Source organism: Bos taurus, chromosome 20, assembly GCF_002263795.3.
Source record: "Bos taurus isolate L1 Dominette 01449 registration number 42190680 breed Hereford chromosome 20, ARS-UCD2.0, whole genome shotgun sequence".
Taxonomy (NCBI): domain Eukaryota; kingdom Metazoa; phylum Chordata; class Mammalia; order Artiodactyla; family Bovidae; genus Bos; species Bos taurus.
In genome coordinates this window covers 6,772,159-6,789,681 of record NC_037347.1, presented here as the reverse complement: position 1 = coordinate 6,789,681, position 17,523 = coordinate 6,772,159, and the positions used below count along the sequence as shown (strand labels likewise).

At 37.0% G+C, this 17,523-nt stretch overlaps 1 protein-coding gene across 4 annotated transcripts in view; it reads right to left on the bottom strand.

Annotated features, from left to right (window-relative positions):
- GFM2 (GTP dependent ribosome recycling factor mitochondrial 2) overlaps nt 1-17,523 on the bottom strand; it is a 70,748-nt gene that overhangs the window by 31,239 nt on the left and 21,986 nt on the right. For 3 of the 4 annotated variants that reach the window (XM_059878742.1, NM_001102109.2, XM_059878741.1), the window contains exons 9-17: nt 17,020-17,080; nt 16,577-16,756; nt 12,702-12,782; nt 11,246-11,394; nt 9,670-9,810; nt 9,481-9,580; nt 8,571-8,760; nt 5,984-6,060; nt 2,677-2,815 (exon numbers count right to left, since the gene is read on the bottom strand). In XM_059878742.1, coding sequence (XP_059734725.1) covers nt 2,677-2,815; nt 5,984-6,060; nt 8,571-8,760; nt 9,481-9,580; nt 9,670-9,810; nt 11,246-11,394; nt 12,702-12,782; nt 16,577-16,756; nt 17,020-17,080 — 1,118 coding nt within the window. Of the gene's footprint in view, nt 1-2,676; nt 2,816-5,630; nt 5,736-5,983; nt 6,061-8,570; nt 8,761-9,480; nt 9,581-9,669; nt 9,811-11,245; nt 11,395-12,701; nt 12,783-16,576; nt 16,757-17,019; nt 17,081-17,523 lie in introns of those variants that run through there. The other variant, XM_059878743.1, reaches the window with a different exon arrangement.

Genomic DNA, 17,523 nt, shown 5'->3' with positions numbered 1-17,523 from the left:
TGGTATATTTGTCTGTTCCTAGCTTGATTAGTTGGTCAGTATCATAATGACTGCTTTTATAGTAAGTATTAAAGTCTGATACACTTCTTTGGGTAGAACTGGTACCCTCATGCTATTCAGTCCTCTTATCTATGAATAGTATGGATCTTATCCATACTTTTCTTTCATTCTCTTTTTCAAAACATGTACCTGGCTGCACCAGGTCTTAGTTGTGGCATGCACAATCGTTAGTTGTGGCACGTGAACTCTCACCTGTGCTACGTGAGATCTATTAATAGTTCCCCGCCCAGAGATCAGAGCCCTGGCCCCAGGCATCAGGAGCACAATCTCAGCCCCTGGACAACCAGGGAAGTCTCATGAATAGTATGGTTTCCCACTGAACTTCGGTCTTCTTTAATGCCTGTACATTTTGATAATTTTCTAGATGTACACAAATGTAACCTGTGCCTCAACAGCATGAGATCACTGGTGGTCTGAATGTTCAGTCAACAGCATCTGGTTATTAGCTTTTCACTTTGTAACTAATAAGCAATTTAGAGGGAGACACTTGAAGACTATGCAAATATGTTATTCAACAATGTACACAATATTAAGTATGTGCAAAATGACGATTTTCTATTCCAACCCTCCTCCTCAACATCTAACAGTCAGCACTTGGCATTTCGGTATAAGGAAAAACAGTCTCTTCTTGTTGATCTATTATCGGTATGGCCTCATGAATTCTAGCTTTTTGTCAATGGCTTAATTATTGTTTTTAGCTATTCTGGAGGTCAAATTAACCCAGATTTAGCCAGTGTAGCCTCTTGAGGTTGGTTCCTATGTCCTTATGACATAATCCCATCATTTTTTGAACATTTCCTTTCTTTCTCAGATAACAGTCCATTGCTTATTTATTTTTGAAAGTTTCGTATTTCTTACTAATACTTTTTAATCCCCTTTATTTCTTCAAAAATAATATTTTATATACTCTGTACATGGTAATTCTGGTATCAGAAGCCCTTGTTGGTCTGCCTGTGAGGTTTATTGTTTCTACTGCTTTTTTCTGCCCATTGGGCCTTTTCTCAAGGTTTTATGATTTTAAAACTTTAAAAAATATATTGTGAGTTCATTTTACTTTGTGGGATCTTTGAGGCCTGGATTGAGGGTACATTTACCTAATAAGCCCTATGTTTGCTTTCTCAAGGCTCCTTGGTCTATCACCAACCAAGAGGACTTCACACCAAGTTCTTATGGTTTGGAGTTTTATAGATTATACTGGTTCTATGAACGTAGGCTGAAAATGCCTATGGTTACAAATTCTCAGAAATTCTTCCCCTTTGCCAAAAGCCAGTCAGATAAGTTTCCTTGTCACCTTCTTTTATGGAGAAGACTTTCCATATTGCTTCCATGAGAATGTGGCTCTCAAGCAGTAGGTTAAATATGACCACAGATTTCTCCAGAATAGCTAGTGGCTTAGGTGCTGAGTTATTTTCCAAGATTCCTGTTCCACCTTCCTTTCTTTAACCTCTGGAAGTTTCCATCATATTCTAACCACTTCAGACATTAATTGGAAAGAGGTTATTTATATTTTCAAGCATCTTGTTTTTCCAGATATAAAGTCCAGAAAGAGAAATCATCATGTCATTTGTCATCATGCCCCTATATCCTGTTTAATTTTTCAAGTTTCAAAGAAAAGTAATCACGTGGCCTATTTACAAACCACTGAAGTGCTTAAAAGTTCTTAGTTACGCTAAACATCTCTTTTCTATATTTTTTTCACAAACCTGTCCAAGTTTTCTTATTGTGGGGATGGGAATAGCTGTCATGTTTTTTTACTTAAGGGAAGCAAACTGAAAAGATCGTATGTAGAAAAAGCATGAATTCTTACATTTTGGCACAGAAATATAAAAACTTCAGTTTCCCAAGAATACCATCAGCACAAGATTACCATGTTTATTAGTGAAAATTATTTTCCACTCTACTTTTTTTCTTTTTAAAATTTTAAAATTATCTGTAATTTTGCTGAGATATAATTGACATACAGCACTGTAGGAGTTTAAGGTGTATAACACAAGGCTTTAACTTACATAGATCATGAAATAATTACCACAATTAGTTTGGTGAACATCTACCATCTCATATAGATACAACATTAAAGAAATAGAAAAAGATTTTTTCCTTTGTGATGAGAACTCTTAGGATACACTCTCTTAACTTTCACTTTTAATGTACAGCAGTATTAATTATCTTTATCATGGTGTACAGCAAACCCTAGTACTTATTTATCTTATAACTGGAAGTTGGTACCATTTGACTGCCTTCTAAGTCTACCTTCCCCACTCCCCATTTCCACTATTTTATGGAGTAAAAAATAGCACACCAATTGCAAATTCTTATATTCATTCTGGTATTGAGGACCAGGATGAGCTGTCTACTTCAATGGTTAATCCCACTGTGTACCTGTTTGACGAGTGGCTCAGCCAGTATATGTAATAAATGAGTGGCAAGAAATAGGGCCATGCCTAAAGCAAACAAATTCTAAAAAAACAAGAAAACACACATAAAACCTGTCCTCACTGATGGAAGACACTAGTAAATATAAACCCTGCTTTATGCAACTAAACTAAGAGATGCAGCAGACAGATCCTGGAGAGAAAGAAAGCAACAGGACCAGCAAATTCTAAATGTTGCATTTACCTGTGGCACGAATCGAATTTAGGATGGCCTCTCGGTATGCCACCTGGAGGGGCCCGAGATAGGTTTCTAGTCCATATTCCCTCTTGATTCGGTCATGAATGATTTCAATATGTAACTCCCCCATGCCACAAAGGACAGTCTGGGTAAAAGAGGAAGAAAACAAAACAAAGGTCAAGGAAAAATTGTTTATCACAAAACACTAAATAAAGGTATGATATCAATATATTTTATTTCCCATTACTTATAACAAAATTTCTCCTGTATAAACAACATTTTTTTTTGACTCCTACATCAAAACACTGTTTTTAACTTCTCTGACTGTAAAAATAAATCAATTAAAAGTGAATCACAAGGAGTGGTCCAGTGACTACGATTCCACATTCCCAATGGAGGGGGCCTGGGTTTGATCACTGGTCGGGTGACTAGTCAGTGCTCGTGCCGCAATGAAGATCCCACGTGCCACAACTAGGAGCCAGTGCAGCCAGTCTCTGACTCTGTGATGGTTGGGTTATTAGCTGGCTAAGTGGCATTCTAACCAGAACCATGCTTCCCAACCACAAAGCTAAGTGCTAGCCAACGGAATGTAAGTATTAATGACGTTGTCAACTTCTAGGTTATATCTTTAAGGATAAATAAAACCATTCTCTTAATGAAGATGTGGATAACTATCTTGAAACGTGAATGAGGGCAACATCTTGTGAATGAGGGAAATAACCCCTCTCCCAAACACTCCCAATCACATGGCTGTTTGCCAACCATCCTGGACACCTTAACCTTACAGTTTTGTGGGCAGTCAAAACTACTAGAGTAATACAACCCAGCAATCCCACTGCTGGCATACACACTGAGGAAACCAGAAGGGAAAGAGACACGTGTACCCCAATGTTCATCACAGCACTGTTTATAATAGCCAGGACATGGAAGCAACCTAGATGTCCATCAGCAGATGAATGGATAAGAAAGCTGTGGTACATATACACAATGGAGTATTACTCAGCCATTAAAAAGAATACATTTGAATCAGTTCTAATGAGGTGGATGAAACTGGAGCCTATTATACAGAGTGAAACCAGAAAGAAAAACACCAATACAGTATACTAATGCATATATATGGAATTTAGAAAGATGGTAACAATAACCCTGTATGTGAGACAGCAAAAGAGACACAGATGTATAGAACAGTCTTTTGGACTCTGTGGGAGAGGGTGAGGGTGAGATGGTTTGGAAGAAGGGCACTGAAACATGTATATTATATGTGAAACGGATTGCCAGTCCAGGTTCGATGCATGATACAGGGTGCTTAGGGCTAGTGCACTGGGATGACCCAGAGGGATGGGATGGGGAGGAAGGTTGGGGGCGGGGAGGTTTCAGGATGGGGAATACATGTACACCTGTGGCGGATTCATGTCAATGTATGACAAAACCAATACAATACTGTAAAGTAAGTAGCCTCTAAAAAATAGATAAATAAATTTTTTTAATTAAAATAAATAAATAAAAGCAGCCCATATTAAATTTAACAAAATTCAGATTATAACAACAACATGTGACTACTCATGGAATAAACAAAGAATGAAAAAAAACAAAAAACAAAACTACTAGAGTAGCTTGAACCTTTAAGTGACAGAGAAACTGACTTTTCTCTTTTTTGAACCAATGTCATTTTGGGTCCTTGTTAGAACAGCCAAATTTGCATTAAAACATTAAAAAAAAAACCCCAAAACAAAATAACACAAAAATAGTTATTCCTGAAGGTCTTTTTGTATGGGAGAGTATGTGCAAGTAATCCTATTTGCCCCATTTTATTCATATACCATCTGTATAGTGAAGCATTAACTTTAACCTGAAAAGAGATCTGGCCTTTGCCTTTAGCTACTGGAAAGTTCTCTGTAGGCCAAAATGCTCCCTGATAGAAGTGTCTTTGCTTTCTGGCGCCTCTGTCCACCAGTCTAACAATGTGACTTATGAAACAGGTTTTGGAATAGCCATACCCATTCACAACCTAGAGAGTGAAGGTAGTAGCCCAAACCTACAGGAGGCACGAGAGATTAAATGTCAACCACATAGGCAGTATGTGATTATGTTCCAACAGAATCTCTGAACATCGAAGGCTTAGGTGAGCTTCCCAGCCTGGCAGTACTCCACAGAGTCAAGAGGATGAAGAAAGCTTTGCATTTAGAACTCTTCCAGACTTTGCCCTATGTGTCTCTTCCTTGGCTATTTCTGATTTGTTTCCTTTCAGTGTAAAAAAAACTGTAAGAAACAATAAAAGACTATTTGGTGTATGACTGTGATACTTTAATATAAAGTTAAAAAAGTAAATTATTTGGAAAGAAGCAAGTTGTTGAATAATACAAATACAATGACTAGCTATATATGTGTACATATATATTTAGAAATATGTATATATATACTATGCTTTGTAACATAGCATGGCATAAAAATGGATGTTCGGAAAAGTGTGAAAGGCTATTCACTGATTATCTGTGTAGAACAGGATGGAAAGATTGAAAGGGAGACTTTAATTCTTTACTTTGTCCACTTGCGTGTTATTTGCCATTTAAAAAAAAATTTGTATTGGTGGTTTTTAAATAAAAAGTTTCTATTGCAATTGCTTTTACAGCCTTCAGAATCAATTAAACTAAGCTGCTACATCATTTAGTTGGCATTTAGGGAAAAAAGTACTCCACATGTTTCAGATTAACTAAAATGAGTTTATCCTTTTTACAGACACATTTATAATCTTTTAAAGGAACTTTTTCTCGATATTTTATATAAACTCTACTCTGCCTCCCTAAAAAGAAGATGTAGAACGAACATGTGTTCTTCTACTATACCATAATACACAGTGCAGTCCTGTACCTACTTTCGACTCTGTTTCTTCCCATACTGTTGGCCGCAATCTGTCACTTCTCACCCATTTTACGTGTGTATCATCATTAAAACTACCTTTGCATCCTCCCTTTAGTAAACTGTTTCTGTACGTTTTGGCATAAGAGGCTCAAAGTGTTGTCTTGCAGTTGAAAGATTTATTTCAAAATTTCACAAAAGGCTGTGTTCTGGAACATAAAAATTTTGGAGAGTAGTTTATATAAGTAAGGTATAATCATGCTGAGGAATTAAGGAGAATTTAGCTTGACAGTAAAAATAATAATCAGAACTTTATATTATGAGAGAGCCAAAGTAGAAGGCCTTTTCTTTCAGGTACATGGACAAATCAATGTTTTAGACAAATGCACTTAAACACTGTCTTGCACACAAATAAACATTATTATTGAAAGATTTGGGGAATTAATAATATGCATACTTGTCCAGAATCAGGATCTAGCTTCACTTTCAAACTGGGATCTTCACGCTGAAGGCATTTCAATGCATGATCCAAATCTAGAGGACAAACAGTAACTGTTACCTTTACATCTTATTTTTTAAGATAAGGTACTACAGTAACAGTTATTTCACACGGCCAGAAATGTTTTGTAGAGAATTTAAAAAACTGACAAGACAGTGATGGGAGGTTACTTGAGATTGAGTGACCTGGAAAGACCTGTCCAGGATGATTTAGATAAAGACATAAACCAAAAAGAATGATGTTGTAAGTAAAAACCCAGAGAAAAAGAATTCCAGAGAGAGGAAATGGCTGTGCAAGGAATGGTTTCTACTGAAGAAACAAGAAGGCCAATGTAGCTGGATAATGGTAGACAAAAGAGCAGCATCAGATGAGGAGATGTGTGACAGAGATCAATCACATCATGAAAGGTTTGAAGGCCATGGTGAAGTCTGGATTTGCACTGGGAAGCCACTGAAAGGTTTTACATGGGACAGTAACATCATCTGATTATATTCTGCAAAGATTTAGAAGCTAACAAAAAAGCCTTCAGAAACAAATACAAAGGAAGCTAAATTATATCCTGACTAGAGATACTAATGTGCCCACTCTACCATGAATGATCACACCAAAGAAGAATACAGCTGACCCTTGAATAACATGGATTCGATGCAGGTCTGAAATAGATGGGAATACCAGACCACCTGACCTGCCTCTTGAGAAACCTCTATGCAGGTCAGGAAGCAACAGTTAGAACTGGACATGGAACAACAGACTGGTTCCAAATAGGAAAAGGAGTACGTCAAGGCTGTATATTGTCACCCTGCTTATTTAACTTCTATGCAGAGTACATCATGAGAAACGCTGGACTGGAAGAAACACAAGCTGGAATCAAGATTGCGGGGAGAAATATCAATAACCTCAGATATGCAGATGACACCACCCTTATGGCAGAAAGTGAAGAGGAACTAAAAAGCCTCTTGATGAAAGTGAAAGTGGAGAGTGAAAAACTTGGCTTAAAGCTCAACATTCAGAAAACTAAGATCACGGCATCCGGTCCCATCACTTCATGGGAAATAGATGGGCAAACAGTAGAAACAGTGTCAGACTTTATTTTTTTGGGCTCAAAAATCACTGCAGTTGGTGACTGCAGCCATGAAATTAAAAGACACTTACTCCTTGGAAGGAAAGTTATGACCAACCTAGACAGTGTATTATAAAGCAGAGACATTACTTTGCCAACAAAGGTCCGTCTAGTCAAGGCTATGCTCTTTCCAGTGGTCATGTATGGATGTGAGAGTTGGACTGTGAAGAAGGCTGAGCACCGAAGAATTGATGCTTTTGAACTGTGGTGTTGGAGAAGACTCTTGAGAGTCCCTTGGACTGCAAGGAGATCCAACCAGTCCATTCTGAAGGAGATCAGCCCTGGGATTTCTTTGGAGGGAATGATGCTGAAGCTGAAACTCCAATAATCTGGCCACCTCATGCGAAGAGTTGACTCATTGGAAAAGACTCTGATGCTGGGAGGTATTGGGGGCAGGAGGAGAAGGGGACAACAGAGGATGAGATGGCTGGATGGCATCACTGACTCGATGGACGTGGGTCTGGGTGAACTCCAGGAGTTGGTGATGGACAGGGAGGCCTGGCATGCTGCGATTCATGGGTTCACGAAGAGTTGGACACGACTGAGAGACTGAACTGAACTGAACTGATGCAGGTCTTCTTATATACGGAGTCAGATATGGAGGAACCAAGTACAGGAAGGGCCAACTTTAATTTCAACATTCAGAAAACTAAGATCATGGCATCTGGTCCCATCACTTCATGGCAAATAGATGAGGAAACAATGGAAACAGTGAGAGACTTTATTTTCTTGGGCTCCAAAATCACTGCAGATGGTGACTGCAGCCATGAAATTAGAAGACACTTGCTCCTTGGAAGAAAATCTATGACCAACCTAGACAGCATATTAAAAAACAGAGACATTACTTTGCCAACAAAGGTCCGTCTTGCCAAAGCTATGGTTTTTCCAGTAGTCACGTATGGATGTGAGAGTTGTACTATAGAGAAAGCTGAGCACCAAAGAATTGATGCTTTTAAACTGTGGTGTTGGAGAGGACACTTGAGAGTCCCATGTGCGGCAAGGAGATAAACTAGTCAATCCTAAAGGAAATCAGTCCTGAATATCCATTGGAAGGACTGATGCTGAAGCTAAAACTCCAATACTTTGGCCACCTGATGTGAAGAACTGACTCAATGGAAAAGACCCTGATGCTGGGAAAGATGGAAAGCAGGAGGAGAAGGGGACAAGAAAGGATGAGATGGTTGGATGGTATCACAATTCAATGAACATGAGTTTGGGCAAACTCCAGGAGCTAGTGATGAACAGGGAAGGCTGATGCGCTACAGTCCATGGGGTCGCAAACAGCTGGACACGACTGAGCGACTGAACTGAAATGCTGAACTCAATGACATAAAATGACATGAAAAACTTTTTGAAGTAAAATGTTAACTATTTTATCTAAATTGTCAGAGCACTAGTTAATTGATGCACCAAGATTATTTGTACCTGGCTGCTTAGCCATTGATGGAGGTTCTATGGTACAGAAGAAAACAGGTTCTGGAATCTCCACGCCAGCCAATAAAAGCCTCTCTGCTTCATTGTTTTCTTTCTGCTTCTTTTCTCCTTCCCTTTTGGCTCGACGAGATGCAGCTAATGCGCTGGACCTGGATGAGACAATAGTGTCCCCGGTAGCAGTCTGCAAGCAAACAAGACGCATGAACACAACAGGCAAGCACTCAGCTTCCACCAAAACCATGAAAACCAAAGACAAATTCAATGTAGCACTTTCTCTTCATCAAAACCTAAAAGAGACAAATTCACTAAGCTTATTGTAACTGTACATTCGTAAAGCTAATTCAACGTATAGACTAATTCTATCCAAAACACTGCTATAGTAAATTCTAACAATAAAACACTGCTAGAGGAGGACAACAATAAAACACACATACAACAAAAATACATTTAAAATTCATCTGGCAAATCAAATTTATCTTTGAGCAAAAGAGACAAAAATTCTTGCCCTTACAAGACTTCATTGGAAAAATATCTTCACTTTTTACATAATCAGTTATAAAGTTACATTTTCTGAAGTTATCAAGATAGCAAAAAACCTAATGAGAATAACACTATATAATACAAACTTAAAACATAAGTATGTATCCATAAATAATGTATTTATTTTACTTGGATTTGAAATTTATATGAAGATAATCCATAGTGTTTATAGCATTCCATAATTTATTTTTCTCTGTATTAAATGTTTGAGATTTGACTATGTTGATGAATGTACTACAATATTCCTTATTCCACTACTGATAGCTTTTGGATTGTTTATGGGTTTTTGCTATGACAAAACACGTACTTTTCATTAAACATTTAAGCTGTTATTTCCTACAGAAACCATTTGGTCACTTACATGTTTAAGCCCAACAGTCAAAGCGATGTTACCAGCAGTCAGTAAAGGGATTTCTATATGTTGGTCAGCAAATGGCAGAAGCAGACGACTTACCCTCTCCCTGTAAAACCATGATTCGTGTTAGTAAAAGTACAAAGACATGAGTTTAGAAATAAGAAGTTTTAGAAAATCACCTAGGCTTCTACTTACGTGCAGTTTCCATTAATATTATGGATGGCCGTTTGGGGTTTTAGCATGCCTGAGTATATGCGCATAAAAACCAGTGGGCCTCGCTGCTTGTCATGGAGGACTTTAAATGCCAGGGCACATAAGTCACCCTTATACCACTGCCTAAAAATCAAGGAGAAATTCCAGAAAAGCCTTTAAAATACACCTCCTATATATCTATATAGGTAAGATCAGAATCACTGCATAAACTTAATGTCCTCCAAAGATTACTCTTATCTTCTGATTTAGTAACCCAGGACAATTAAATAATGTATTCTGTACCTCTCTTCCTCCACTGGACTAGATTACTTATTGGAGATCTTAACCATTAATGCTTCAAAACTGGAGAACAACAACAACAACAAAAATGGATTCTCTTCCAAATATTACTTCTATTAGCAAATAATTCTTGCCGAGACATCCCTCCTCAAAAAATACACCTAGGAATATCACACCACTTCTTAAAACCCCATAAAGGATAAACAAGAAGGTACTTTTCAATTACGGCTTTCACTCTCTCCTCCCACTTTTTCTTCAGCTGCATAGCCATATAAATCTACACTATAAACTTGGACTTGTTTACAACACCAACACTTACAGAATGATGTCCTTAAACTGGTGTTCACTGAGAGGTTTCAGAAAGTCTGAATTTGTCTCAAATTGCCAAATTTTGTGCATAGGTACATTTTTCTGAGGAAAATGCTCCATATTTTCATTAGTTTCAAAGGAGTCCATGACTCAGATTAGACACTTCTATTATTGAGCTTCTCTAATCTTTTTCCTGTTCTCTCCAAATTTTATTTAACAACTCCTTATATAGAGAGTTGATCATATACTAGGAACTGTTCTATGTGCTTTATAAATATTAGCTCATTTATTCTATTGTCAATCCTATGAGATAAATTCCATTTTCTGCATTTTACAGATGAGAGGTTAAGCAACTTGGAAGACCTGAGATTTAAATTCAAGTAGTACACAGTCCATGCTCATCATCACATTGCTATAATGCCTTTCCAACAGAGAGAGATGAAAAGTGACTCAGATTCCAGTTAACAGGATTAAAGTCCACCTCTGTCTGCCATTATGCACAAAGCTCACTTAGATTTTAGAGGATTTATTACCAAGGACAAAGCTGTTAGGCACAAGAGCAGTAAAACAACAGACCTTTCCTTACAGTCACAAAATATTTTGAGCTTATGGAAAATCTTGAAATCCAGAGTAAATATAAATATATCTATAGCATATTTATCAAACACCCCCAGTGTACTACTTCTTTTTTTCAGACTAAGATGGAAGGGTCAACACTTATACTTTTACACAGCAAAGAAGTCACACATTCTTAGCGCCTTCTTCAAGACAGCAGGTTACAAGAGATGATGACAAACACCCCTTTCAAGTAAAAATTACAATGACTCTACATTATATTGTTTACAGTAATATTCTTCATCAATGTTATTCAAAAATTGTGATTCAACTACCATTTTTGAAAACTAAGACCTATCTGTCTACCTATCTTTTCAAGCCTGTAAGATTTTAATCTATGTACTTTTATACTTACAGAAATTCATAGTTGCGTTCTTCCGGTGAAGGCAAGTACATAGTAATAGCGTCTAATAAGGGCTGGACCCCTTTGTTTTTCAGGGCACTTCCACAAAGCACAGGCACTGCTGTCTGAGCCAGTGTTACTCTGTGTATTGCAGTTTGTAGCTATAAAGCAGAGATATAAATGTTTTATGTGTAGTATTTGGGTCTCCACCAAAATATCTCAGAATCAGATGACTTCTCTAACTAACCATGTAAAATACCACTCCTCAGCACACTACCATCATTCTTTATGGGCTTATTCTTTATTTTTCACTGTAAATAACACTAATCACTATCTGGTATATTAGATATATATTTATTAGTTTACTGTCTGTCCCCCAATCCACTAGAATGTAAAATCTATATAAGCATTATAGCAAATCCCATAAAACATCACTAAATCACCAAAAACTGGAAAAGTGCCTAAAATAAAGTAGTTGAATAAAAATATTTCTTGAAAAAGTGAGTTAATTACTTGTGATTCAACCCTGATAGTCTACTAGAAGAACTTGTTAGAAATTAGAAATATGAATTCCAGTTTCTTCAAATGAATTAAATCCACATTAAATAAAATCCAAGGCAAAAATGAGGTGTACCAAAGTTAGAAACAACTTTTAAAAGATCACAAAAATCAAGAAAAGCTTAGATGTGTTTGCAAGCTATTGATAAGAGGAATGGTGGCTCAACTTCATTCTATATTGTAAACTCTTTGAAAACAGAAATCATATTATGTGACTATATGGTATAGTAAACATCAAATCTAACCATTCAAATACTAAACAAGAAAAAAATTCAAACTTATAGCACTTCATGCAAAAGAAAAAACATTTTTTACACCTCTAACTTCTAATGGCTCAAAATTAATCTACAGATCTTGTGTTTTTCGTTAACTCTTTCCATGAAAAATAACCAAGCGAATTTGCTGGGCTCATCTTGAAGTCAACTTAAAACACATTACCACTTAAACACTGTTCATGGGAGAAGGTTCCTGGCAGAAAAAACCAAAAATACCTTGAATAAATCCGTCATAATTCAAATACAATTCTCTGGTTTGATGTATTTCATAAGAAATCCAGAAAAAAAAAAAAAACAAAACCTGGGAAGATCTAGAGTAAGTTTCCACTAATAATTAAAACAGACTCAGAAAAAATGTTCTGAGAAAAATGACCATTATAGTAGTCTGAAATTTCAGTAAATTAAAAACAAAAAACAAACTTCTATCTGTGATTTCCCTACTACTTGTGAAATGATCACAGTGAAAGGAAAAGGATACAGAAAATGAACAATGTTCTCTAATTTTTAACACTGTTCTAATTTTTAAGTTGGCATTTTCTAATGATATCCAAAGTTGAATAAAAAATCTACAATAGTCATCAAACCACATCCAAATAGTAAAACTTGGTCAGAAGTAAATGATTAATAAAATTTACCTTTTCGGCTGGTAGCAAATCAAAATTCTCACTAAATTCTCCTAAAACTAAGTCAGCAAATTCATCATCCAAATCTGCAACCTGTAAGGAAAGGCTTTAGTTCTATAACTTGCATTCATTATCACAACTATAGGTCTATACACCATAAACATCCATTACCCAAATATTTCAAGATAGTTACACAGTCCAACTTATCCAGGCGAAGGAACTCATCACATCTTTTAGAGATTTTCTTTCAAAGCAAAGAGACTGAAAACTGAAGATATGAGCTAATGAGTTTTCTAAACTCATGGGAAGCAGAGCCTTTTGATAAAGCACCTCAATACAGTACTACCTACTCAGAGTACTCAAGAGAAATAAGAGAAAATTGATGATTGATAGCCAAAGACAATATATACAATGGACTGCTGTTTAAAAAAGATCTGGAGGGGACGTCCCTGGCAGTTCAGTGGTAAGAACTCTGTTATTACAATTCAGGGGGCGTAGGTTTGATCCCTGGTCGGGGAAATAACATACCACAATCCTCTGATATTTTAAATGTTCATCGTATCTTCTAAATAAAAGAATACATCTTGTTTATAATTCTTCACTGAGGGAATAAATTTAAGTTGAGAGGGTCACAGTATCATTTCAATAATAAAAACATAAATAACCTCATTCATATTTGTTTCCTAATCATTTGCCTATGTGACAGGAGAATTCAGCTGATAATAAAATTAACAAAAGAGTTTCAATGAGAAGCCTCCGCACTGCAAGAGTGGCCCCCTGCTCACCCAACTAGAGAAAGCCTGCATGCAACAGTGAAGACTCAGTGCCGGCAAACACAAATTTAAAAAAAGAAAAGAAAAAAGTTATGTCACCTCTTTCTCTTGGTTACCCATGGAGATAATACTAGGGCTTATCCCATGAGGCTACTGTGAAATTTAAATAACCAATTCAAACTATGCTTCCAGAACATATGTAAGTATATAATATTCTTTTCATTGCTGTTCACCTTTGGAACACACGAAGTTGATTCTAGTTGCACTAATCTTATTCTCTAATTTAAAACTTTTTATCTGTGGTAAAATATAACAAACATAAAATTACCATCTTAACCATCTCTAAGTGAATAGTGTTAAGTATATTCCCACACGGTCATAAAACTAATCTCCAGAACATTTTCATGTCACAAAACCAAAACTCTATATCCATGAAACAAACTCTTTCTCATTCTCCCTTACCCCCAGCTCCTGGTTAATTATCATTCTACTTCCTGTCTCTATAATGCTGAAGACTCTAGATACTTCATGTAAGTGATATTCTACAGTATTTGTCTTTTTGTGATTGGCTTATTTCAATTAGCATAATGGCCTCAAAGTTCATCTATGTTGTAGCATATGTCAGAATTTCCTTATTAAGGCTGAATAATATTGCACTGTATATATAGTACATTTTATCCACTCATCTGCTGAAGAATACTTGGATTGCTCCCACTTTTTGGCTGTGTGAAAAATGCTGCCAAGAAGAAGGATGTACAAATAGCTCGAGAGCTTGCTTTCAATTTGTTTGGACATATATCCAGAAGTGGAATTGCTAACACATATGGTAATTCTATTTTCAATTTTCTGAGGAACCACAATACTGTTTTCCATAGTAGTTGTATCATTTTCATTCCCCAAACAGTGCACAAGGGTTACAATTTCTCCCCATTCTTGCCAACTTTTTTTTTGATCGTAGCTATCCTAGCTGGTGTGATATGCTGTTATTCTCTAATTCTATACATATGTATGTATTCCTTGTAATGAACACTTTATTACTATCTACTGATAGTCATCTCAAATTTTCCTTATTTTCATTATATACTACCATGTTCTGGAACACTGAGAGATATACATGCAAGTGTAATTTGGCTCCTCAACTATATTACAAAATCCTTCTTAGGTTTACTGATAGGTAGAGGGGTGTGGGGGTGTGTGTGGGGGTGTGTGTGTGTGTGTGTGTGTGTACTGATAGGTAGAGGGGTGAGTGTGTGTGTGTGTGTACTGATAAGTAGAGGGGTGAGTGTGTGTGTGTGTACTGATAGGTAGAGGGGTGCGTGTATGTGTGTGTACTGATAGGTAGAGGTGTGTATGTGTGTGTGTGTACTGATAGGTAGAGGGGTGTATGTGTGTGTGTGTGTGTGTGTGTGTGTACTGATAGGTAGAGGGGTGCGTGTGTGTACTGATAGGTAGAGGGGTGTGTGTGTGTGTATGTGTACTGATAGGTAGAGGGGTGTGTGTGTGTGTACTGATAGGTAGAGGGGTGTGTGTGTGTGTGTGTGTGTTTGTGTGTGTACTGATAGGTAGAGGAGTGCGTGTGTGTGTGTGTGTACTGATAGGTAGAGGTGTATGTGTGTACTGATAGGTAGAAGGGTGTGTGCATGTGTGTGTACTGATAGGTAGAGGGGTGAGTGTGTGTGTATACTGATAGGTAGCGGTGTGTGTGTGTGTGTGTGTGTACTGATAGGTAGAGGGGTGAGTATATGTGTGTACTGACAGGCAGAGGGGTGAGTGTGTGTGTGTGTACTGATAGGTAGAGGGGTGAGTGTGTGTGTGTACTGATAGGTAGAGGGGTTGAGTGTGTGTGTGTTTACTGATAGGTAGAGGTATGTGTGTGCACGCATGCATGTGCTTAGTCGCTCAGTTGTGTCTGACTCTTTGCAACTCCATGAACTGTAGTCTGCCAGGCTTCTCCATGGGGATTCTCCAGGCAAGGTTCAAACCCAGGTCTCCCGCATTGCAGGCGGATTCTTTACCGTCTGAGCCACCAGGGAAACCCTGAGAGCTCTTTGGTACAAGTCAAAACACCTCAGAGGGGAACCAGTTATGTACCTAATTATTGATTCCACTTGTGTTCTTTTTATGCCCCCTCCACCTCAAATTAGAGAGTATAGCAAAACAGGTAAGAGCTCTAGCTCTAACTGGGACAGTCTGGGTTCAGATTCCCGTTCTGCTGCTCATTAGCTATATGACAACTTATTAAAGCACTCTAAGCTTTCCTCACCTATAAAATGGAAATACTATATAGGACATCTGCTAATGTAAAAAAGATGATACTCTTTGACCTAGCAATTCCACTCCTATATTTAGCAAATTCTTGCAATGTGTACAAAGAGATACATACCAAGATGTTCACAGAAACACTGCTCATAACAACAAAAAAAGAGGAAACAACCTCAAGTCCATTCACAGGAGAACAGACAATAAACTGTAGGATAATATTACACTGGAACACTATAGAAGACTGAAAAGGAATGAAGCGTAACCACACATCACTCATGAATGAATCTCCAACATGTTGAAAAATGTAATAAAATACAAACAGTATCATTTCATTTACGTAAAAGTCACTCAGTTGTGTCTGATTCTTTGCGACCCCATGGATTATACAGTCCATGGAATTCTCCAGGCTAGAATACTGGCATGGGTAGCCTTTACCTTCTCCAGGAGATCTTCCCAACCCAGGGATCAAACCCAGGTCTCCTGAATTGCAGGCGGATTCTATACCAGCTGAGCCATAAGGGAAGCCCCATTTCATTTAAGTAAAATTCAAAAACATGGAAAATGAGGTATATATCTATGGTAAACTATAAAGTAAAGCAAATGAAAGATAAATACTGCAATCAAGGTGGTGGGAGTGGGTAGATGATTAGCAGAAGGGAGAGAGAACAGGAAGTAGCACACAGAGACACAAGAATATTGCTAATATTCTACTTCTTAAGCTGGGTGGTGATTATACTGGTGTTCACAGTATTATACTTTATATATTCTATATGTAAATTTAGATGAAATGTCACAGTAAGCATTTTTTAAAGTTTCTAAATATTTAAGCAATTTTAAACTCAAAGTATTTACTTGTTCAATTAAGGCATTCCTTGCTTCTGTTGTTTCTTTCAGCAATTTAGGATCACTCATTTCCAAGAGGGGTTTTCTCTCAAAGTCTTTTCCATCATCTGAATTGGGATTCCAAAGAAGTTTTTCTGTACGTACTACATCCACCACTCCTTTGAAAGCTTTGCCTTCACCAATTGGTAACTGTAAGTCAGAGACAGACAAACATTTTACTAAATGATCATTAGAACTCAATTAAAACTATACTGGTGATAAAACTTCCCCCACTCACTCCCAAATGTCTCTTATCATCATCATAATCGAAATCTATTTTTACTTATATCCTAACTTCTTCCAAAAGGATTTGAGATAGCTTCAAAAATGTATATAATAATACCACAATAAACTGATAAGGAAACTAAGAAGGATCTGTTCATATTAATTAAACCAAATATTAACCAACCAACCTGTAAAAGCAAAGGTTTTGCCTTCAACTTCTCTCTGATGCTTTCAACTGCATAGTTAAAACTGTAAAAAAATTAAAATGTTAAGATTCTTAAAATAGGATTTAAGAATGTTCTCTAAAATTATAACCCTAAATTGCTCCTAATGTTCACCATTTAACATTTTTCCACAGGACATCTTGTCTAATCTTTTAATGTTAATTTCAGATTAATAGTCCCTGGAGAAGGGAATGGCAACCCACTCCAGTACTCTTGCCTGGAGAATTCCATGGACAGAGGAGCCTGGCAGGCTACAATCCATGGGATTACATAGTCGGACATGACTGAGTGACTAACACTTTCACTTTTCAGATAAAAGTGATTAAGAATCTATCATAATTCTGCCACACGTGTATTTAGGGCATTTTATTATTGTGAGCTTCATTTAACTAAGTTTGAGGTTAAGATTAAATGAATTCATCAAAGTCACACAGAATAAATTGGAGTTAAGATTCAAATGCAAGATTT